This window comes from Rhyacophila brunnea, unplaced genomic scaffold (genome assembly GCF_057557595.1).
Source record: "Rhyacophila brunnea isolate RB1 unplaced genomic scaffold, BYU_Rbru_1.0 scaffold_3, whole genome shotgun sequence".
Taxonomy (NCBI): domain Eukaryota; kingdom Metazoa; phylum Arthropoda; class Insecta; order Trichoptera; family Rhyacophilidae; genus Rhyacophila; species Rhyacophila brunnea.
In genome coordinates, this window is record NW_028232965.1 from 21,280,134 (window position 1) to 21,305,817 (window position 25,684).

The following is a 25,684-nucleotide window of genomic DNA, read 5'->3' on the forward strand; positions in this document are numbered from 1 at the left end:
CAAGAAAAAGTAGGTTTTCTAAATTCTTTTTTACTTAATGCTGCCACAAAAATTCGTATTTAATTAATAAGAATTAGAACCTCTTGTCCACATTTAAATCCCACAAAAGCATTTATTTTGGATCCAGTATTCGAAATAAATCTTATAAAAAAGTAAAATAATATAATATGACCAGGGTAACATAAGTCGAAACAAAAATAAATCAGTAGAACCATAGACTATAGATACATCTAGACGCCACCCGTTGCATTGCTAAATGAAGCTGCGTGCCGTGCGTTTGGTTTGTGGGCGAGCGAACGCATTCGTCTACAAATGTTCAAGACCATAGACCATTTCGCTAGTGCTCGCCCAAAGTGCTCGCACTAGACGCTCAGAATTAAAATATAATTTTCTATTTTTTTACGTTATATAGTATTTTTAAGCTGTCAAAATGCAACCATTAGGTAAAGATATCCATAATTTAGGTTATTTTAAAGAAACACTAGATCACTGATATTAAAATATATAATAATATACAAATAAATTATCACGAACATGTATCAACTTACCTATGAAACGTAATACCATCTTCTTGCTTATCAGTACGGCTACCATATTTTAATACAACACACAGAACTATCTTTCCTATTTAATTAACTAAAAATATTTACCACTGACTTTATGTTTAACACAAAAAATAGCAATTTTAGCAACACGAACTCGCAGGTTCGCGATTCACCACGATTTGCCGGCGATACTTTTGGAAATTTACATATTATGTAGACCTTTTATCTTACTCTAGCGCATGTCGCAGAGATTATAAGGGTGCCGAATACTTTCTCACTCGCACTCGTACATCGTTTTTGTTCAGGCCTTGAGTAGAACCATTTTTGTGAACACAAAAAAGTGTAAACACCAGAACATCACAAATTGAGCCAATAATTGTCATCCAGTATTACAACATTCCAATGAATATCTTTTTAAATAATCACAAGTCTGGCTTGTGTGTTTTTCCACCCTTCTTTCCAGAGATGACTTACGTGATACGTAATATGACATTTTCCAAACAACATCTGAGCTATGTGCTTATACACAAATGTACAGAATCGTATTGACTTATTATCAGTAATAAAACGAAAAATGAAATTTCATGACTTATATGTGATTTTACAACCTGTCCATAGATATTACAATATATATACATAGGCAGATATAACATTTTATAATTTGTTATATTGCAGGGACCGGACGTGGCAATTCTCCCAGGATTCCTGCTATTGGTCCTAATGGCGACCTCGATACTGGTAAATCAAATTGCTTACAGATAATTATTGATGAAATAATCAAATGGTCTTATATCTTTCACTACAGAACCTTATACAGTAAAAAAAAATTCACTAATTTTCCATCAATCCGATACGTGTACCTATTAAATAGATTAGGTAACGATCTGTAGCATATTTCCACCTCTAATTTTAATAGATTAAAGATCGGGCAAACCGTTAATGTAAGTAGTTACTAAAATGTAGAAAATATCTAAAAACTACAGGAAATTCCATTAATTAATATTGTTAAATTATTTAATGGACCAATGCAATAATCTCATTTTTTAATATAGTTAATAGACATTTAAAAAAAAAATTAAAACATGATACCTTGATAATTTCCTTTTATTCTGAAGGATCTTTATAGATTTTTTTTTATTATTATCATTAAATCCACTAATCCGCAAGATACAGACATTTAATTTTTTTCTTGTTATTGAGAGTGGCTATAGAGCAGTGGTTTCCAAACTTTATGTTACTACGACCCCCTTAAAAACATCTTATCTTGGCGCCTCCCCTCTTATCTCATACATACAATAACACACACATTTTTAATTGACAAAAAAAATGTATTCATACAAAAAAATCGTAATTGACAGAATAATAACAAGATTTTACTACAAGTATAATATAATAATATATTAATTTTTAATATGATGGATATGCTTGTTTATTTTATTAGCACAAAGTTTATCAAATTGGAGATAATTCAGCCAATCCCGTTCCGCAAAAATATGATGTTACGAATGGCAACATTACTTGCATTGCTTTGCTTGACGAAGTATTATATTCTACACTTCGATTCAACTAAAATTGAACAAGGGTTTCATTCCGATTTTTTTTTTCAATGAAGAATCGTATGATAATTCTATCATTTTTTAACTTTTCAATAGTAGTCAATCCAAATTCATCATCTTGATCGTGCCTCCTTTTGCCCTAGTCTGTGGTTCCCTAGGGAGGCGTGACTCCCAGTTTGGAAATCGCTGCTATAGAGGGTGAAAAGGGAATTAAGAGGATTACATTACATGTTCAAATGGAAGTGTCTTATAAAAATTCCTACCCCTGCGTAATTTTTTCTTGCCGAACCATAACAAATTGCCATTTACTTAAACATAAGTGAACTAACCAAAATTTTCTATATTGAAAAATATTAATAATCGTTTCAATATCTACTCCAGGGCCATTAGACGAACCTGACATTGCACCTACATTTGATCTACTGAATACTTACGAGTATGTGCCTTCTAAATCGCAGCTGAAAGAAATCTGTAAGTGTATCATGAATACATAAATTGAAGAAGAGACAAAGTTTAAAATTATTTGAATCATTTTCACAAAAAATTGATTCATTAATAAATGTGTGATACCGTCCAACTTTCTTAAGAAATCTGTGGTTTCGGGGTAAAATTGTTTAAATCAATTTGGTTGCAGCTGAGATAATCGGTTTTGAAATAAATCAAAAAATTCAAAATACTTTTACTCAGAAGTTAATTGGTGTATCTTTTTTTTATTTCTTTTACATTATTTATGTATAATTAAACTTTTGATATTGTTATATTCAATGTTTTGTATTAAAATCTTACTTTCATAAAAACGCGATTTAAGAACTTTTACCCTGCAACCACAGAAATAACAAACATTTTATACCATGACTTTCCATGTAAAAATAACAGCGAAAGAAATTAACTACAGTTTCTTACTATTTTCAACTGTTTAACAACAATATGATGTTTTCTACAGTCATTAAGTACAAATTATCTGTACCCGCATGTTTCACAATCTTCGAGTTAAGGGTGCAAGGGGGCATATGCTATGCAGCTATGCCCAAGTAATAATACTCGACTAGATTATGGGATGAAATCCATCAACAAAACACATATTTTTTGGGAACCTCACCATAGTATGAAAAATTAAATATTTAAGCATATTTAAGCTCTGTACCTTTTCAATTGTTATTTTTTATATCTTTATCAGCGCATCTATTCAATACACAAGACTGCTTTCGGCTGCTACGGCAGTTATCTAGGGTAGGTTTTTATCGAAGTATTAACACTTATTGTAAAAATTACAATACGTTACCCGTCTAAACAGTAAAAACTGTCTATCTTGCTCTAAAATTTACCACAGCCAAAAGAGGTGCTGTTGAAACACAGCACTTATTGTAACAATTACAACTAACTTATTGTAATTGTTACAATAAGTGCTAATACTTCGATACAAACCTACCCTAGGTAGCTGCCGTAGCGGCTGAAAGCAGTCTTGTGTATAGAATAGATGCGCAGGTGTCAATAATTGTTAGATATCATTTGAATGTATTTTTATACATCGGAAGAGTGATCGTGGTCACCGTCATACATCGGAAGAGTGATCGTGGTCACCGTCCTTAGTGACATCGATAACATTACTTTTTTTTTTCATGAATGATAAGTCACACTTTCATACACTTTTCTTGCGCAAATTTGTTCCGTTTACAGTAACAAAGTCACGCAGCATAATATTGTTCCTTTTTAATGAACATTTAAAAATATGTGCCTTCATGATAAGTAGGTAGGTAGATACAATGCTTTAAATATTTTTTTGGTTACATTCTCAATAGTTACCCAGTTTTTGTCAGATGAATCTTCTATGTTGAAAAATCATTGTTTTTGTGAAATGCATAAATTTAATTGTCTAAAAGGTAAATATTTAGTCCTGGATCGACCCCCCATCATAATGATCCCATAGATCAAAATTTACTGTATCATATTATGGTTGACAGATTATTTGTGATCTGCTAGTGATCATAATAAAAATATAATTTTGGTATCATGATAAATAAGACGTAACAAAAATGGTCAATACATTTATTAAACAGAACAAACACAGTAAATTATTAGTCCCACATTCGTTATTGACTGCTGCCCAATATGCATAACATTTTTAGATATCCATTCTTCGAATTATTGACGTCCTTTCAGAAAAGATAAGAGCCTTCCCTTTTCCGGCCTGTTATCTCTGAGCCGTTTTTCGGTTCTACCCCAATGTTCAAGTTTATGAACAATTTATATCTTTTTCATGAACACGCATTTTAGCACATTTAACCAGCCATCCTACTAACACTGCGATATGATATCTGCCATATTTTCTGAGTAATTTTTATCAATACTAATATGCTCATGCAATTAACATAAAATCACTTTTTCGGTAGTTATTGCTAATCAACAGACCAGATTATCAGTTAAAATATGAAGAATAAATCTGATTGCTTTGCATATTTCTTCATAGTAGGTTCTTTAAAATATATCTTTATTACACTAATTAAGGATATTAATTATAATAGAGTACTAACCTCTTGTCAAAATTTGAAACGTTGGTATTATGATGAACTATTTATGTATCTTTCGATTGGTACGATAAAGCCTAGTCCAGACCAAGAACATCTGTATATGAACAATGTTTTACATCCCCGTCCGAAAAATAAATATATATTGACAATTGTATCAGAACATGTTAAATATTCGGAAATGTACATAAACTTTCAGGAAGTAATGTTTATATAAGTACAATGTTCACAGAACCGATGTATGTATCTTGATCTGTGGGTCTACTCCATACACAAGGCGGCTTTCAACGGTAGTTTATGATATTTATGTATTATAATTGTTACAATAAGTTAGCCGTCAAAACTGTCTATCTCGCTCTAAAAATTCAAGAGAAGTGCTCTTAAAACATAGCACTTTTTGACAGTTCAGACGGTTAACTTATTGTAACAATTAACTGCCTCAATATATAAATAATACCCATGAAGGCCGCGCAGCTTAAACGTCGGCCTATGGCGTTGTGGGTCCCAGGTTCAAATCCTGGGTTTGGCAAGTACACATATTGTTTTTCAATTTGTGTATGAGTCAGAATATAGACCTAATAGGTTGAGCAAGTGGCTGACATCCATTTCTCGTAAAAACAAAATTTGTTAATATAAACCTCCACTCTGTAGAGGCCCATATGATCTTATTAAGATCGGACATGGTCGGAAAAAGTACATAATAATGATTAACTATCGTCGATACCCGCCTTGTGTATAGAACAGAGTGAATAGACCCACTGGACTAGAAAAGTATACAATAGTTGATTTCCCACAGTCTAACTGACTTCACCCCCCCATTTGACAGCATCCAAAAATTGTGAAATCATCTTATCTCAATTATAATACAATGAGAGCTTTTAAACTCAACAGCTTATTTACAACAAAATATTTTATAATGCATCTCTAGATTATCTCATGTTTATTAAGTAAAATGTGTCATTATTTCATGTTCATAATTTATTATTTTCTATGAATATCTCTACTTTTTACTAATAAGTGTGAGTCAATCAGATTTATAATGCTTTTTAAATGCAGGTTCATCGGAAGAGTTGGCACCATGCGATATCTGTGGTCGGACCTTTTTACCAGCTTCCTTGTTGAAACACTCTCAAATTTGTCAGAAAACAGCCACAAAGAAACGCAAGGCGTTTGATTCCTCTAGGCAACGGCGAGAAGGTAATTCAATTCACCTAATTGCCATTGTTATAATGTACACATGCAATCTAATGGACATGCTGATGCAACGTAGGTTAGCAAAAAAATATTATGCATTTAAGTTTGACCTTGAAATGCATTATATTTTATCAATGGTTGTAAACATGCCAAAATTGCAGATACAATAGTCAACAATAAATTATAGCTAAGTAGTTCACTTCAAACCATATAAGTATTTTTGAATTGTAATTCAGTTATTGTGGCATACCTACATTTGTAAATTTTACTTTGTGTCTAATCATTTATTTTTCCATTACTAATGTAAATGTGACAAGGTGATACAATCTCACCTAAACTATTTACAGCTACCCTTGAAGACTTATTCAGGCAACTTGACTGGAATGACAAAGGGATCCCCATAAATGGAGAATACCTGTGCTTTGCCGATGACATAGTAATTTTCTCGCAAGACTCAGAAGACCTCCAAAGCAGAATGCAGGAACTCGCTGAAGTAAGCAACAAAGTAGGTTTGAAAATAAATGTAACAAAGACGAAAGTCATGTTCAACTGCTTTGCGGGCCAAAAAGAGATCCTCATCAATGGCACTCAGCTCGAACAGGTGAAAAGCTACATCTATCTGGGACAAAAAGTGTCTAACGATGGATGTATACTTGATGAAATTGTTCGCAGAGTAAAGTTAGGCTGGAGTGCTTTTGGCCGCCTGAATAATGTCTTCAAAAGTGACCTTCCACTGTGCCTAAAGCGCAAAGTGTTCAACCAGTGTGTGCTTCCCGTAATCACATATGCGTGTGAAACATGGACCCTAAGTAAAAGAGAGATCCAGAAATTTAGAGTAGCACAACGTGATATGGATAGGTGCATGCTCGGCATAACGCGGAAGGACAAAAAAAAGGAATGAGTGTATAAGAAAGCAGATAAGGGTTTGCGATGTAATAGAGTTTATTAAAAGCCTTAAATGGAGATGGGCTGGACACGTAGCTCGAAGAAGAGATAATCGTTGGACAAATCTAGTCATCCAGTGGTATCCAAGAAGTACAAAACGTCCGCAAGGTAGACCTAAAGGCCGCTGGATCGATGAAATGATAAAATTCTGCAGAAGTACGTGGCAACGCAACGCACAGGACCGTGAGAAGTGGAAGCAGCTTGAAGAGGCCTTCATCCAGCAGTGGATAGATTCAGGCTGATGATGAATGTAAATGTAAAAACAAAACTTAATTTATTGAAAATACATAATTTGGAACATTAGAAACATCTATTAGAAAAAGTGCTAGAAAACTTTGTACCGAATAGGACTTGAACCAACACTATCACATTTTGAGCAGTGAGTTTTCCTGATTAACCTACCAATGCAATTACAACGCGAAAGAAACAACAATTTATTTGAGCAATTATTTGAAATTCTATTGGCAACCATCTTTTGTAATTTTAAATCAAGGCTAACCCTAGATTCATGGAAGAAATCCGGAACTTTAAGAGATATATGTTTAACATCTTGTCTTTACAAATGACCTTCAGGACAGGATGCAAGAGCCTGCAAATGAAAATGGCAAAGAATGTTTATAGATAAATGTCTCGATGACAAAAGTAATGATAAACTGCTTTGCTGACAATAAAAATGTTCCTCATCTAAGGCTTTCAAATCGAGCTTGTCAACAACTATTTTGACAAAAAATATCTATTGACACAGATATGTATGATGAACTTGCTCACAGAACCAAACTAGCATAGAACGGAATTGGACGCCTAAATAGTATCTTCCAGTACGCATGGTGTTCCGCCAATGTGTACTACAGCGCTCGAAATAGAATATTTTACGAACCGGAGCGCTCAATATTTTGTGAAAATGTTAACATTGTTATCTAATTGGTTGCGTATTATATAAAAATAAGTGTGTTATGCAGTGTCCACACTGGCAACCTCATTAAATTTCGATTAAAATAATTTTTGGTCAAACAAATTTTGATAATTATCGTAAAATTTAATGAGGTTACCAGTGTGGACAAACTTTTAGATTTTAACGTTAAATGGCAAATCTATCTCACTGTCAAATTAATATGTCCACGAGACGGAGCGATAATTTTAGAGATTTTACGAACCGGAACGGCGCTCCGGTGCGTTCCGGTCCATTTCGAGCCCTGGTGTACTACTAGTGCTCACATATGCATGTGAAACATGCACCTTTAATGTAAGAGAAATTCAAAAGCCACGAATAGCGCGAGGTGCATATTGGGCATGACGCAGAAAGACTGTAAAAAGTACCAATGAATAAAAGGGTATACAAGAGTATATAATGTAATAGAGGTCGCTAAAAGAATGAGATCTCAATGAGTCAGACAAATGGATAACGGCAGGACAAATGCCGTCATACATTAAAACCCAAGCAGCACTAATCAACCACATGGGTGCTTTAAAACCTGCTGGATCGACAAACTCATCATGTTCGATGGATGCACATGGCAGTGAAGAGCTAGGGACCAAGAAGAGTGGAAGGAACTGGGGGTGACCACCAACAGCAGTGGATCGACCCAGGCGGATGATGATAAATATATATATGTATCTATCATTTTTGTCACACCAAAACTAATTTTGAATTACATTATAGACATTATTGATTCAATGACCGATTGTCAAAACAAGTAAATGTAATGTGTAATTGACTTTAGTGGCTAATTATATTATATGTGCATATAGTTGGAGGTGCTTCCAGCCCTGTCCCATTACGAAATATCAGAAGCTTCTCTACCTCCATAAAAATACACATGCAAAGCTTAGTGAACAAAAAATAAATATTCATTTTCTCAGATACCCATCTATTATAATTAATATAATTATGTCTTTAAATATCTCCACAAATAAAGTATTTTAAATGATAATTTTATCATGTGTATTTTCAAACTAAAATAAGCATATGGGTTGGTACAGGGGGTTGCGAAAATTTGCTTAGTCGATACACTTACTTAAACTTTTTATTTTAAATGTCTAATATTCACTATGAAATGACTGTGCTAAAACAAAATATGTTTTATCCCTGGTGCATTCCTTTCTATAATAAGTTTTTTTTACTTCTACATATAATTTGCAACATGTTTCCCTTGCCAATCGTTCCATTTTTTGTTATACATAGATCTAAAAATGGCGCATCTAACAAGTTTGCTTGCGGAGTGGGCAAGCTGCTTATTAACTTATTTGCAAATTAAGTATTAATGCTGACATAATATGACAATAATATTCCACTTGTTTATAATAATTAAACCGAAATTTAAAATTTTCGCTATACTAATTTTATTTTTCACTACCAAATAGCAAGCCCCACACCACATTTGTTTGCTCCCACAAGAAGCAGTACCGGACAGCTAATTTATTTTTTGTCAACAATGAAATGCAAAATTCTTTATTGAACATATTCATTTTTTTTTTGTAATAAAACAGCTGAAATGTGAAGATTATTTGATTACCTACCAAGATATTTATTTATATACTTGATTGACAATTTGTTGTAGGGTTTTAATTTGTATTGTATTTTTGTTTCCTAGGAACTGATTTAGCCCAATATTTGCCAAAGAATTTTGGTCTGCCGGAGCATAGTCCATTTTTGGAAAAAGAAAAAGAAAGAACACCGCCGGTGATACCAAAAATGTCCGTCAAAGTCAAACAACCGAGTCCTCGTAATGTTCATAGCAAGGTGAGATTAATCAGCTGTTCTCTGCAAATCATATGCCACAAATTATTTTTGGAGTATCTTAAAAGATTTTTTCAATGTGTTTTTGTTTTGTTTTTATTAACATACTTTAGTTTCGGCTGATATAATGTCACTAAATTGCAGTTATTGGCGGCAACGGAGAGTTGTCAGTGTCCGCACTGTGGGCGCGGGTTCGGGGCGCGTGCATTTGACCGGCACGTGGCCTGGTGTGCAGCTCGCACGAAGTTGGCCGCCGCCCCCGGCTGCAGTGGCAGTCCTGAAGAGGTCCGCATAGCTCGTTCACGACTCATGGCAAGAACCTCTTATAGAGCGCCGCCGGTCAAGAGTCGAAGGTATTTAATTTCAATCTCATATTAAATAGATAATAGTTTGATTGTATAAAAATCATTATTTTAAAAACAGTATCTATTGCACTGAAAAACCTTGCATCCCCGTCAGTCTAGGATAAGTTTCTATATGAAATAATTTTGCACCAGTTTCTATCAATGAATCTGCAACTTACTTTTCAGGTCCATGACCCGTGAAAAATATTCACTCAGTCGATCGGCATCCGTTGAATCAGGGGTCAGCGAGAGGTCATCAATTGGGGAAAGTCATCAATCTACATTAGGTAAGCGGGTAAAAATAACTACATATAGGTAAAATCCTGGGTCCCATGAAGAGTGCAATAAAAAATATTAGAAAAAAGTCCGGCTAAATTCATATTCTTTTCCATGTATAGCGAAAACAATAAAAGTCCATACAACTTTAATAATATTTGAATAAGGAATCTTCTTTACACCGAATAAAGCATAAAATAAGTCAAAATATATTTCTGGAGACAATAGGGTTTCGGTTGCTGTAAATCCATATTTGGCAATCGCTTTTGCTTACTATTACATTATTATGCACACAACAGTTGTGTTCGTATGTCAATATGATTGACCCTTTGTTTTTTTTGATAATATTTCAATGTGTAGATGTCGATTTAATAAACATACTGTCGAAGAAATAGCAGGAGTGTCAAAAAACAGTCAGAGGTATCTTTCTGTTTTGAGTTCTCCATTGTAGCATTGTATACTTTTTACTGCATCCTTTGATTTACCATATTATAGGATGATAGACCTTTAGCTAAATTCACGTAGATTTTTTTCTTTTTTGCTGTTAACTCCCAATTTTATTATTCTTGGTTGAAATACATTGTTAATACATTAATTAAAATAAAACACAATATGTAGTACTAATTCCACTTAGATTAATATTAATAAGAATTGACAGTTAACACCATAGAGCGCGATGCTCAATTCGTACTTACCATAAAATAACAGTAAAAATTGTAAGTAGCCGAAATCCATCTGTTAACTATAGATTATAGAGATAAGGAATCCTTAACCATAGATTACTTTTGTTATGAACTCGCCCCCTTGCCCCCCTTCCGTATTGCCATTTACCACTGACAGCTGCTGTCAAAATAAATTGACGTGTCTTTAAAACGGCCAATACACTCAAATTCATTTAACAATTGATCTCAATATGGGTATTGAACAACTATTAAATATCCGTGACATTTAATACGACATATTTTCCTTTACTTTCTTGATTCTGTACATGTCTTAATTTAGTAAAACCGATTATCGAATTGAAATGTCAGTGTCAATGAATTATGAATTAACTTTTCTTATTCAGATTTAGATATTTATGTAATATTAAACCAATAGATAGGTAGTTGAAATATATAAGTACTTAGTTACCTACACACCAACATGGTAATATTAGTTTTAATCACTCTATATAATTATTCACATCATGGCATATATTTGTAATAATTGTAAATGACAAAATCTGACATTTCAACGGCAAGTGTTACCGTATCGGGAAAAATATGGTCAAAAAATAACTTATATTATTCACTAATTGCGGAGACATTTAATCATTTTTATTAAATATTAATTGTGTATTTATAGTTATTGAATTTATTTTGTATATTTTTCATATTTTTGTCATCGTTTAACAATTACAAAATAATTTACCTAAATTATGAAAAAGAGAATTTTTATATATGGTAATATTTTCAATAGAAAAACAGAACGAAGCTATTGCAGATTTGGTGGACCATAGACAACTCGATCATAACTATGAACGGCTTTCTGGATAGTGTTTTGTTGTAATTTTGTTGTAATTATGACAGACGATTGTGCATAGGGCTCATAGAAGATATTTAATTAATTACACAGATTTGATGTGCACACAATTTCTAAGAGTTTGTACAACATTCAGAGTCATTCATTAGTCGGATTTGTATTAAACGGTATACAGCCAATGAGGTATTGACTGATTAGTATGGAGTGCATCCTCTGCAAGCATCTCCTACGTAAAAGGATGGAACTGCGTTTTTGGCTATTTTGACTTGAATGCCTTTATTAAATAATTTTAAAGCCAATAAAACAATATCGAAAAAAAAATCAAAAATTCATTCAATATTTTATAGGTATAACTAGAAAATTATGATTCCAGCATTTAAGTTAGGTAGGGTTGTGGTGTCATTTAAATTTATTAAAATCTTACTACTGAAAAGTTACCATTTTGCTGTTCCGACCTTATACGTAGGTGTCGATCTGTTCTCTAACCTTTGTACATATATGGTCAGTTAGTCTTAGTAAAATGCCACTGTTCATTAACCCAAAGAAGTTGTGTCAGAATGTGCAAACGTTAACCAAGCTGCACATGGTTTTCACTAAGCACAGCAGCTACTAGTACCGCTTTCACATTGGAGTTTAATATTGTTCCAGCAATTCCAATTCGTGTAGAAAGCTCCTTATCTCCCATAATGTAACACCCGGCAGATACCTGAAATTGTTGACTGTCTTGATATTTTGTCCATCACTGGTCCGAATCAGTGCAGTTTCAAATGTCGTTGGTTTTCTATGCATTGATTTTAAGACCAAAGCCAGTAGAACTGCAATGTACCTGTCAATTATCTATGGGATAATGGAATTGTCAAATGACCATACGTATACTGGAGATCGCATAACTATACTCAGTGGTGTCGGCTTCTGTAGTATGAAGTTGAGTAAAAAACGGAGTTAGGACCTCAACCCTATCCAATTCCGGATGAGGTTTTGTGACAGTGTTACCAATTCTGGATTGATGGAAGGATTTGATGATGTGTATGATTTTGATCATTTTTTACTGTCAATGTCTGATCGATAGTTAACTTAAAAATCAATGAAGAATAATTACGGACATGTACGGACAAAATAAATATTCCTACGTCAATATTGTAACTTAAAAAATATCTATTATAGTTTTATTTTTCATAAAAAATATTGTTATATTGTATCTATCAATAATTATTCCATAAAATCCAGTCGAATGTTAAGAAATATTTTACATTAAAATAAATATAAAAGTATTTCAACTTATTGTTAGTAGAGATCACCAAGGTCGCATTTACAATGACACATTCTGTACTTCCGGAGTAAGTGATTATAACTATATCATACATCAATTAAAATAAACACAACAATACGTTCCCTGGAAACCATTCAACATGACTAAATATTTTCTGAAAGATCATACATACTTAAGTAAATTTCTTTTGGTGTTAATTTTGACCCTTTTATTTTAATGTGATAATTTTTCAAATACTTACAAACCTCTAAACTAGATGTTTGCAAGCCTTAATACTAATCACATACTCGCCATCTGGAGTCACCCCTACACTCTCTGGAACCTTCTCACCGCGGTCCCTCATCCGCGCCCATGTTCCAGTGATATAAAGGTGCGGTAGATTAAGGTTGTTCCAAACAGTGCAGGGGACAAAGGTGCAGTTATTTGAAACATATATGAGACCCCCGCTACTCATATTTCTATACAAGGCACGCAATGCGACTTAAGTCTCAGTGACGTTGAGCTACTTTACAAGCTGCTTGTTGGTGAATTTAAAAGCGGGCGAGTCAGCTGGTGCGATTGTGATGATGACACACAAAACTTTCCACTCACTCAGAAGCCAACAAGCTAGCGAGTTGAAACCATCATTTTTGATACTATTTTGACAGGATGTATCAAGTAGTTCGTTTTTTACCGGGAGGTCGCTAATATCACTCTACTACGCAGACGCAGTAGGCCCACACACCAGCGTGTAGCATGTAAAGTTGACCGGCTTTCAACTTTTCTCAGTAGATTGTTTACAATCTGCTTGTTAGCTTGTTCGATGATGACACTGGGCGAGTTTACAAGCAGATTGTAAATTCACCAACAAGCAAACGACATAAATCATTCTACGCGTGTCCTATTTGTAAAACTATGGAATGTATGATGACTGATGTCTCTGGATATGAGAGCCCGACCTGCAAAATTTGGAACATCCTTGCCCTACCGCGATCTCGTGTGATGATGTGATGGTGCGGTAGTCCAAGGACTGTCTCAAAACATTAGAAGCATTTGAGTCACCTTCAATTTATGTTTCGACAAGTTGTGAAGGAATGATATGATAATGTACTTACTAGAGGTGAGTTGGAAACTGTCACCAGTTTGTGTACTCAAGTCTCGGATGAAACTACCCATACTCAGTTTGTGTGGCCCAATAAACTTGTTCCAAAAAACTTGTGATGATATAATCGCCAGTCGCTTGCCAGTTGGTAGACTTTCAACACTATTGACATTAAATGCGCGCGAGCAAGATAGCACTTGAATACAAGTATATTTTAATTTATTATAAACAATAGGTCATAAATTTTGTGTAGCAGTACATTGGTGATATGAAGCACAGGCTTGTTATGACCATTTAAAACATGTTTAAAATAAATAAAAAAATCATTGTTTATTCATTTTATATTAACAAGAATATTATAACCTAACAGAAAAACAACTCATAAATTTAAAATGTGTTTGTAATAAATGGGACATTTCTAAAAGCCGAGCTCAGTGCATTTTTAGCGATTCTATTGAAGCCGATATTTCAAATACTAATATGGAGTTAGTTTTAGTTCCAGTTGAGTATGAGACTTACGTCACATACGCACGCCAAACGCTCTATATAATATTCCAAATACTAGTAAGTATTTTGGAACAAGTTTCGATACTAAGTATTTTTTGATACAGGTAGTAAGTATACTTAGTCTTCAAAATCAACCAGTTTTCCCACCTCTAGTACTTACATAGAATTTGTTGAATTATGTAATTCCACCTCTGCTATATGAGTACTTATTTATGGCCACAACTACATTTGAGACTGCTAAATAATATTCCATAGCAATTAAGTTGATTGATTTGTTTTATGTTTAAATAAAATCATATTATGAATTATGATTACAGATGCATTTGACTCGCAACATTTGCCGATAATAAAAAAAACTACTCGCAACACCCAACCGTATTCGCCAAAGAACCTCAATAAACCTAGGTAAGAATTTATTTGAATATTATTACAAATAAGTACATATTCATTTTTTCTTTTCATATCGTACACATGCTTTGAGAATGTAAGATTCTTCTTATTGAAAATTTTATCACTTAACCTCAGAAACATACGTGGTTTGATCGGCAGGCATATTATAAAATTTGAAAACATGACAAAGATTTTGTCAGCAAAAAGAAATCCTCAGTTTGCAAAACCTTTTGCACATATTTGTTGACAGCTCACTCATAGTCGAGTAGAGCTTGTGAAATCTCGACATTCTTCGATTCTCAAGAATTCGAAATGTTTATTGATTTTTCGAGAATTACGGTGAGCTAATGTTTGTGAATTTCCTTCAGGGTCCGGGTGAATTGCTTTTTTTTACCTAGGAAATCAAGATACCTATCAACCTATCAGTTCAAAATCATTGTCAAGGACTTTTTTTAATGTGTTTCCTAAAAAAAAACTCTGGGAAAAACTCCGTCCAATCATAATTTTTTTAATATACATGTGGTAAGATGCTCATCGATAATTTCTTGAGAATTCTCAGGATGAAAAATCATGATTATAAGCTCTATACTTGAATTGCAAACATATATATTTAGATATTTTTGGCATATTGAAGATTAGTACACAATATGATGATCAACATGAACTTTGCGAATTGTCACTAATGATAATTCACCTCTGTAATATTATGTAAATGCAAATTCTTTTCATTATGATCATTATAGTTGATGAAACAAAGATCCAGTAGAAAATCAGTTCCTGTGAGTTAAACCATGATCGAATTGTAACTCTGTATTTTCCAGATACTCAGAATTAATAATACTTACTTAAAAAGCCTACTTACTATATTGTATTACGTACATGTTATGTTTTTGCGTTGAAATTTCAATCGCACGTCACAAACTATATAGAATATATCACTTGCATGATAAGTTTTTCAAAATTGTAGTAACTTATTAATTTGTGACCAATTATTTTAAAATTTAATGTAAAAACATCTCATCATTTTCCATTGTGCACTTGTACTGCTTTAAGATGGCGTATAATTTTAATTTTTTAATCTAAAAGTAGTGAAGATTGAAAATGATAAATTAATCATACCTTACGTGTAAAAATATTTCAGGTTCGATGACAACTATGACCCGTTTTTATCAGCTAAGCGGCAAATGATGAATCTCATGTCATCGAATACCAATCTGACGAAACTAGAATCTCCTTCCAATGACTATAAAAAAGAATTATCTCCATTCCCGGTCTCTCCGAAACCATATTTCTCACCCTCCCCGCCAAAAATTCAAAATGTGAATTCATACAGCAACAATACCCTGTCCCCTTATTTCAATAGACAAAATTCTCTTAGAAATACGGCTAATAGCAAATATAGTTACAAAGGAAAAATTACTCCTTCGCCGTACAAATCGATGATGCATCCAAATACAAAATCTGATCGCTCTGTGAGTAAAAATGATCCGCGAAAAACAAACACTCGCAACAGTAATGTTTCTCCCAAATCAAGGAACAGCAACGCATCAACCGACAAAAGTATTTCACCGAACCGCAATAACGATTCCCTTTCTAGGTTTCCCAATCGCACTGAAAAGCACCGCGTTATAAAATTGGAACCCGTAGAAAATATTGCTAATAAAAAACACGATCTGAATTCTAACAGTCTTCTGACCAGCGCTGTTAAAAATAATCTCTCTTCTTCTCAAGAATCATTCATTGATCCTAGATTGATAAATGATAAAATTCCTTTGAGCGTGCAAAAGCTGTTGGATAATTCAGAATTGCGAAGCAGCTCAGAGTCGTTCGCCTCGGAACACGCGCCCGTCATCTTCGATTCGTTCACCGATGATGCTAAAATAACATCCAACAATTTCGACAAAGATTCCCGTGATCAAAATTTTAATTACGATAATGATGAATCTACCACTCCCACTATTGACGATCTGAGTGCACAATACGATAAAATAATGGTATCATTGGAACAAAGCATGACCACATCGCAGTTTTCCACGCAAGATGAAGACTCACTCTACAACGATTTGGAAGAATTGATGTCTTCCTTCGACGAACAGTCCTCGCCCAACAATCGTTTCGGGAAAAATACTTACCGGGCCACTACAAAAAATTCGTTAGACGGATTAGATTTTAGAAAAAGGAATGATAAATCCGCAACAATACTAAATAATAAAACAAATAGAGCGAATGTTTTTAACAAGTCCATCTCTTTAAATTTTAGCTCTTCTTCTAATAACGCTTTGCGCGATTCCGTCAGTCCTGTGCGCGTGACCCGATCCAATTCCTCCTATACTCCACAGCCGAATGATGATAATTCTATTCCCAAAAAAGTAATTAACAACCATTACAAAGAAGACGAGTCAAAATTGGAGGATGACATAATGCGCTCACTCAAAGACATTGACAAACTGTGCGCCCTCAAGACTTCTGCGCATTCTCAAATCGACAGAGTCAGCAAGTCCCCACCCAAAGAGACCTCCAAGAAATACAGTTATAAACTGTCAGCCCATAATAAGAATTCTGAAAGATACAAATTGAATGACATAAAATGTGATGGGAACGCGCAACCGAGCAGGGACAGAGCGCCCAGTCGAGAGACGTCTCCAGACAACTACAGCAATAAATCTGGTTCAAAGTCTGTATCTGACTCTGCCTACGGAAGGTTAGTATTCACATAAATTTGTATTTCTTTTTATAAAACCATGTGTACCTGTGAAGTTTTTCATATTTTCGTTCCTTTAAGTCAAGCGCGTGCACCGCATGAGAGTGAATCTAATTTTCCGCTATATCATGTTCAATCACCGCATGCCACTTGCTCCATAGCCAAAATAATGTTAATGGCGGGTATATTGGAATTTTATTTGATTTACACATACGAGGACTTTTTTCAGTTTCTTACTCTGACATTTTTCATTTTATCCAAAACCCTTGTCCAATTGTTATGGACAGACATAATGTCCAAAATATGATAAATCTTTTAATTCCATTTCAAAGATTACATCTAACGCATATCTGATATCGGTTTTTCTTAACTTTGAGGAGTAGCTTAAACCGCTCGTCTCCATCCGGTCAGACCGTCCTTCGGGCTGCGTCACCACACAAATCATACTCGATATCGCCCACACCTCGATCTCCCATCTCTCCGCTCTACGAAGAGAAGAAAATGTCAAGATCACCGCAGCGCGAGCGCAACTCCCCTTCGCCCACGAGGGACAGAGACCTGGACTCTCTCCGGCTGTGGAGTGAAAGGCGGCTGAGTTCCAGCGGATCGGACGCCTCTTTGCCTTCTATGATGCTGCCTATGTCCAGGACGTGTTCCAGTATAATGTCGGCGGCCACGCGCGCTTCCAAGTTTTGTCACGAATGCGGGTGCAAATTTCCTATGGATAGTGCTAAATTCTGCATCGAATGCGGAGTCAGAAGACTAATAATGTGAAACTTTCTTCTTAGATATAGTATTCTTTTCATAAAATGTAAATTCACTGCACAAATCGGCGTTTTCTGATATCATTTTTTTTAATGTACACATGATAAAATAACCCTACCCTAGGTGCTAAAAAAATCCTACTCGAGATGTAATGTTAATTTAAAATTTGATTGAAATTAATTCTTCCTTTCTTATTCGATGGTTGAGCATTATTCATAAACACCTCTTTCAACTTTCCTATATAGACGACTATATAAGATATTTTGAAATTCGCTAGACTATATTATGCGTCACATCTTTATGATCCCACGTGGAAATTTGCTTTCACTCGTGAATACAGTGAAAGATAGTCAAATCAAAAAGTGTCGGGACCAATAACGATATTTAAAAGCATAAATTAAATCCATTAGGAAAAATATTATTTCAAAACTCTTTAAAACGTCATTCATTAAAATATTGTAAATGAATTTATTATATTATGCATGACTTTATAAATTTCTGTTATCCAGTAGATATTCATACTCCACTGGAATTGGGAAATTTCATAACCCATTTACTTACAACAGGATCAATTTTTAAAGCATGTATTTCCTTATTGTTTAGCGAATTAGTAACACAGGAAGACCTCGGTATTATCTTTTTAATATTATTGTACGAGCCCACAGAAAGGTTTTGGATACATGTTGGTTTTTTTAAATTTCGATTGTCTTAAAATTATTTACTGTTCACTTTTTCAGTGCTTAACTACCAATATTGCAACATAATAAATAATATGTATGTACCTAATGATATTACTACAGAGTAACAATCTAGAAATGAATATTGGATCTATTGTTGAAATCAACAATGACATACGAATTGATAAAAAAGAAGCAGAGCTAATGATTTTTACTCGTACGACTTCAATTGTTATATTCTTTGTATGAAATGGAAAACTGAGTACATATATAATTTAATGTACGTAATTGTTTTGTTAACACTATATTTATTTGTATGTATGTAATGTTTTCTCATTATGTACATATTGCTAATGTTTACTAAATATGGTAATTTTCTTTTATAATTTATTTAATAAGAAATTATCGTGATGTTATTTTATAAAGCATATAAATGCCTTTCTGATGGGTATGTTATATGAGCATGTTGATTTTGTTCATTGTTTGATTTCATTCAAATCGATACAGAATTTGAACTACTCGAGTTCTAAAAATCATTATTTTGTCCACTTAAAAAATATATATTTAATACTTTCAAAAAAGTTAATGTAAACAGTCAATTTATAACAAAAATATAGAATATGATGATATGGGATTCAATTAAATTTCAAATCAATTTTTGTTACGCAGGTAATTTCTGCAAAATTCTAATATGTACATGCTTATTATTATATTGCTATCCCCGTCCATACAGAAAATTATGGTGATCAACGAAATAAAATATAAACAAAATATATTTTATTGTCGATTTTTTCTATTATACATTTTTTTAGTAAATTGAGTTTTATAAAATAAATATACGAGCTTAATATTTTACAAAAATTAGTAATAATGTTATGTAATTAAATATACCAGCAAATTACTATTTCTGACGATTCTAACATACTAATTTGATTGATTTATCAAACTCTAGTTACCATTCCAACATAAAAGTTTGGGCCATTATTTTTAACAAGACTGATTTTTTTAACTTTTATAATTATAACATTTCAAGTCAAGCTTTTGCCATTCTTGTACTTAAATAAAAAATTAAATAATTCATAAAAGTGGTTTATTTTTATAATTGTTCAAAGGATAATATTGTTTTCATGTTTATAATAATTACAACTTTCTAATTTTTGTGACATTTAGAATGTGTCTAACTTCTAAATTCTTCGAAGGGTTGTGAAGATATAACAAGAGTTTTTGTTGATTTATCATGTTTGTGCCGCTGTGCTGCTATACTGGAATGAAAGGGCATAGACGACTGTTTTGAGGCCTTACAGGAAATAACTTATAATCTGAATAGACTCCTGTGCGCTTTGCGAGAGGGTATCACATGTCTGTTACGTAATCTGCGCACAGCTTCCCTGAGATGCTTCGGTTGAACTGCTCCCACTTCTCCCGATTGCTCCAACACATCCAGAGCTATAACAATACATATTAGTCTAGTTGCTATTATTAATCTTCAGTTTAAAATAAGAATTTAATTAATTTAATAATTTAATTAAAAGAATTTTCAGTTGGAAGATTTAGGGATCCATATTATTTTAATTCCTATAAAATTATATTTATTATAATACCCATAACAAACTTCTCACTTCATAAATACAAATAATTTGAATATAGACAACCAACTCGTAAAATCAGAAAGTTGATATTATCAAATAAATATGACATTTCAACAAGTAAAATTGTAACTTCTGAAGATTTTAATGGTTTTTAAATATAGAATCTTATTTTCTTTTCATTACACATCTTTAATAACTTACACAATAAAAACAAATTAATGAAACCGCAGTATTCAAATTCAAGCACTTTTAAACTTAGAATATCTAGCGGGATCCTGGAATTAAAAACCCCACACCTAAGAAAATGAAATAATGGATATACTACTTTTGTAGGGAAAACTTTATTCAGTGAAAAATTTAGACACGTACCTTCTTCAACTACTTCTCCAACAAAAACTTTGGCAATTCCGGACATGGCAATAACTACATTCTGTCCAACGGAGCAACCTGTAATAGTTTGCATCAACCTTTTTACGGAAGCTTTGGGAAATGCAGCTCGTCTATACATCTCATATCGATCAAGTTGTTCTTCAGTGAAATTAGAGACAAGTACCCTTTAAAATAAAATTACATTTATAAATTGCAAAAAATACAAAAACTTAAAGGAACTGTCATCGATAAAATGAAATCCAAATACATTTAAATTAAAAAGTCCACATTACAATTTATTCCATGAAACTGAGGTTCTTAAATTAGTAACAAAATATCAACCAAAAGAAGGAGAAATAGATACTGAAAAAATAAACACTTACTGCATTTTCTCCCTTTCTTCTTCTTCGATTTCCTTTTTGCTCTTCTTCTCTCTCTCTCTTTCACTGATGAGAGATTCATCGTGAGACTTATGCTTCCCTATGAACTGATTTGTATACTCATCTTCATATTGCGGCAATACCTTATCATCTTCGTTGACCATAAAAGTGACAGATTTCTCATCCTGTTCACATTTGTCAGACATCTCTAGATCGTCGACTGAATCATTTTGAATTGCTAAAAAATATAAATAGTATAGTGATTAATTAGCTTTTTACTTGAATAAAAAACGAACAGTAAAAACATTTTTCGAGAAGTATTAATACCGAGATCGTCATTGTCTCTGAGCAAGCTTTCTTCTATTTCTAAGGGCACATCTTGAGATTCGTCGTTGGAGTCGCTATGTTGGAGGTCGCGGGCTAAGTCTTCATCTAAAAAAATATTACTACATTATTAATTATCAATAATATATTAAGAAATAATGTTTCCCCGAGAGGCCCTATAGGTACAAATCATTTTCATTTTAAAAATGTATATATTTTTTGTCATTTACTAGTTCACAAGGAAAGATAACCGACATAATATCTCCACATGTATGTCGGATAAAACAAGAAAGCCTTATGGATACCAGATGGCAGATGAGACACAGTTCAAAGTAATGATAAGGTTGGAAAGGTATGGCCATGTAAATGGTAGGCATCTAGGCTAAGCAACCCCCATCTCTTGAAAGACTCAATCAACGGTGGACCTCCTGGATGCCTGATTCCTCCGCAAATAAATCGTTTGCTTCAAACGCTTCCAATATAACCAATATGAATTTAACGTGTATAAGCGAGGATTAAATTCGACTTTGTAAAGTGCAGGGAAATCCAAACAACTAAACATGACATTGCATGCCAGGAGTACCGCATCATTAATATAGATTTGTTATTCAAAAACATTTTATAACGTCTGGATCAGGCTACGTGCCAAAATTTCCGAAATATTATTTTTCTACGTTTTTCGCTTACTATCTCGTCGAACTAAAAGCACTCTTTACAAAACACTTGTAAAGCCAACATTAACTCTGCGAACTGAACGAGCCCTGAACATCTTTGAAAGAAAAATTCTCCGCCGTATATATGGACCGATCAGGGATGGCACCAATTGGAGGAGAAGATATAATGCTGAGCTCTACGGACTGTACAAAGATTGCAGCGCAGTTCAATCAATTAAGATTGGGAGACTGCGATGGCTAGGTCATGTGCACTGTATGAATGACAATTAACCGGCAAAGAGAGTGATGTCCAGCAATCCAATAGGACGTAGAAGAAGAGAAAGGCCAAAGATTCGCTGGTTAGATGGAGCTGCCAGTGACTGCCGTATTCTGGGGGTACCAAATTGGAAAGCGGCCACACTGGATAGGGACAGGTGAAGGGAGCTGTTGTGGGAGGCCAGGACCCACACCGGGTTGTCGCGCCCCTGATGATGATGGATCGACGACCAACATCAAAAAGATGTCCCTCTTAATATTTCAATTATTCAAGCGAAGGCTCTTAGTTTGTACAAAGATTGGAAGGCTAGAAAAAGAAGATTCTAACACGATTTTTCAAGCAAGTAACAGTTGGTTTATATTAAATTCACTGGAAAATCGGCTGATGCGGATAAAGATGCTGCAAAAGAATTTATTTCCTCATTATCCAAAATTATTGAAGATGGAGAATATTCCTCTAGCCAAATATTTAATGTAGATGACACAGGTTTATTTTGGAAAAAAATGCCTAGTCGTACATTCTTATCTAAGGAAGAATCAGTTGCCCCAGGGCATAAACCTTCTAAAAACCGATTGACATTGCTTCTTGGTGGAAACTTGGCTGGTGATTTAAAATTGATGCCAATGTTAATTTATCAACCAGAAAATCCCAGAGCATTGAAAGAGAAGGATAAAGAACTGCTTACAGTAATCAAATAAAAAAGCCTGGGTTTACTGCGTTAATATTAAAAGATTGATTCACTTTACATTTCGTGCCAGCAGTTAAGCAATATTGTAAAGTTAATGATTTACCATTTAAAATATTTTATTTAAAATAAGAAAAAGAAGAGTGGCAAAGAGTTAACTCTTGATAACTTTTTAAGGGAAACACCCGCAAACCCCACTTAAACATGTCTTTTAAACATCTTATATTTTTTTTTTTTTTTTTTCGACCATGTCCGATCCTAATAGGATCATATGGGCCTCCACAGAGTAGAGGTTTTGTATTAACAGATTTTTTTTTACGAGAAATGGATGTCAGCCACTTGCTCAACCTATTAGGTCCATACCCTGACTCACACACATATTGAAAAACAATATGTGTACTTGCCAGACCCAGGATTCGAACCTGGGACCCACGGCATGATAGTCCAACGCTTATGCCGCGCGGCCACCGTGGGTGTATATTATATTTACTTGATAAATAAATATTTCAAAATACACACAATTTAATTTTTTTTACTTCCTCTACTTTCGAACATTCAACATTCACACACCTTTTCAGGAACCAATTATGTGCGAAAGTCGAGGTCCTCCTGTACGTACTTGGTTATTACGAGGAAGATGCTCGTTATAAATGTTACTCGTTATATCAGAGAATAGGTATTTTTAAATGATCGATCACATAACACAAAAAGTCGCAATTCAAACAAAAATACACAATTAGAATTTTTCCCCGAAACAAGCATGGCATTCATAAACTACAAAAGAAGTTGTTTATTGTAATGAACGCTGGTAGGTACCTACTGACTTCACAAACCTTGGATTTTTTACATGCAATTTCAACCATATGCGTGGAAACTTTTTCAATATTGTCGGCGAAAATACTAATTAGGTAGGTACTTAGACACTTAACTAGTGTCATAAACGTAATCCGATCCCGACGGTATCCTGTCCGATCAGATTTTATTGCTTAGGGTCGAAATGTTTTGAAACGATCGACACATTACCATTTTTAAGAAAATTTTTGACGATTTTTAGCTCGGTATATCTGATAAGTAGCTCATTATAAAAGTGAATAAATGCATGGAGAAGATCATATACTAAAATGCGAACGAATGTTTCCTCATTACATCCAAGATCTCGCTATTTCCATGATCGTAATAACCGAGTTCGACTGTATATTCATTTGTATTTTTTTTTTAAATCACTTAATAAATTTCAAGATTTTGTCCTCAAAATAAAACATTCGCGTGCCATAGGTTCGCCATCACTGCTCTAGATAATCATGAAGAATACCAGTTTCTATCAGGGGAGATGAAAAAATAACCCAACCTAAGAAGGCTCGTTTTTAGTGTAAAAATGTGTCAAACAAAAAGCATCTCCGCCAGAGTTAGAAATAAGATTAGAGAGAGGGTCTTGTATGGCTATATATTGTGAATGTTTACCATGTGTATAAATACAATTAAATTAATATGACACCATGTAGAACGGCATTTGAAAGTACTTCAGATATTAATGATAAATTCGGAGTCAAACAATAGTAATAAACCCATTTTAGTTCTGGAATAATCTTTTTCCTACATTTTATTTTGAATTTTACCTTTTTATGATTTTTTTTTTAATCATGGCATGCAAACTGGATACCTACTCAATAATCTGGATAATCGTGATCCGCATACTAGAGGATCTACTAGCTTAAGGCGATATACTGTCTGTGTTTCTTAGGTCTGTTATTAATTTTTAATACAGCACTGTTTATAATTCGATCTTATATACTTATTCATTTTTTCGGAAAACATGCACTATTGGTTTATATTAACGATGCAGTACTCTCCGGCATATTCACCTTATTATCCCACACTGGACAAACAGGAAATCTTTACATTAGTTTCATCTAAATACACAAGAATAAAAGGGAAAACCTCTAAGTCTGCTTTCTTCCTCATTTTCTGAATAAGTGTCATCAATTTTGTTATCCTCATTTTGACCGATACTTTCGTTGTATTTTTCCATGTCAACCGCTAGTAGTAATATTTTTTATAGTCCTACTTTAGTAAGAAAACCTGCCAGAGTGTATCAAATTAGATGCAGAAGCTGTGAATAAATTATCTGGACAACTGTGATAATTATTATTTGCTTATTATATATACAAATTCAAATCACTCATAGTTCATGGTTTATAATTATCATAATTTCATAAGATTGCTTGTTAAAACGTGTAAAAAATAATATTATATCAATTTACTGCTGCTCTAACATCCCAAAATACACAAAACTAAAAAACCTATCAAGATATCAACTATCAGGATCAAGCTAAATGTCAAAATTAGTCGATGTCAAATAATGTCAGTTGTCAT

At 33.6% G+C, this 25,684-nt stretch overlaps 2 protein-coding genes across 13 annotated transcripts in view; one reads left to right on the forward strand and one right to left on the reverse strand.

Annotated features, from left to right (window-relative positions):
* Window positions 1-20,092, forward strand: part of LOC147068047 (uncharacterized) — a 36,863-nt gene extending 16,771 nt beyond the window's left edge. For 5 of the 12 annotated variants that reach the window (XM_085952273.1, XM_085952278.1, XM_085952277.1 and 2 more), the window contains exons 2-10: window positions 1,221-1,283; window positions 2,483-2,572; window positions 5,683-5,823; window positions 9,357-9,505; window positions 9,647-9,855; window positions 10,033-10,133; window positions 14,819-14,906; window positions 16,033-17,592; window positions 17,970-20,086. In XM_085952273.1, the coding sequence (XP_085808399.1) occupies window positions 1,221-1,283; window positions 2,483-2,572; window positions 5,683-5,823; window positions 9,357-9,505; window positions 9,647-9,855; window positions 10,033-10,133; window positions 14,819-14,906; window positions 16,033-17,592; window positions 17,970-18,366 (2,798 nt within the window). In that variant the 3' untranslated portion in view covers window positions 18,367-20,086. Of the gene's footprint in view, window positions 1-1,220; window positions 1,284-2,482; window positions 2,573-5,682; window positions 5,824-9,356; window positions 9,506-9,646; window positions 9,856-10,032; window positions 10,134-14,818; window positions 14,907-16,032; window positions 17,593-17,969 lie in introns of all 12 variants that reach the window. The other 7 variants (XM_085952282.1, XM_085952280.1, XM_085952279.1 and 4 more) reach the window with 3 other exon arrangements.
* Window positions 20,093-20,107: 15 nt separating this feature from the next.
* On the reverse strand, window positions 20,108-25,655 carry Taf11 (TATA-box binding protein associated factor 11). The gene is made up of 5 exons (XM_085952284.1): window positions 25,250-25,655; window positions 21,700-21,804; window positions 21,376-21,610; window positions 20,993-21,177; window positions 20,108-20,480 (listed from the first exon to the last, which is right to left on the reverse strand). The coding sequence occupies exons 1-5, from the start codon at window positions 25,338-25,340 to the stop codon at window positions 20,347-20,349; spliced, it is 750 nt and encodes a 249-aa protein (XP_085808410.1). The 5' UTR covers window positions 25,341-25,655; the 3' UTR covers window positions 20,108-20,346.
* Window positions 25,656-25,684: the final 29 nt, after the last annotated feature.

Bases quoted from the DNA above. Each gene is read 5' to 3' on its own strand.
- Taf11 (XM_085952284.1), bottom strand. From the start codon at position 25,340: ATGGAAAAATACAACGAAAGTATCGGTCAAAATGAGGATAACAAAATT. The intron at 21,611-21,699 runs GTATTAATACTT...TATATTTTTTAG, and splicing joins CAGAGACAATGACGATCTCG to CAATTCAAAATGATTCAGTC. The intron at 20,481-20,992 runs GTACGTGTCTAA...GTATTGTTATAG, and splicing joins TGGAGAAGTAGTTGAAGAAG to CTCTGGATGTGTTGGAGCAA.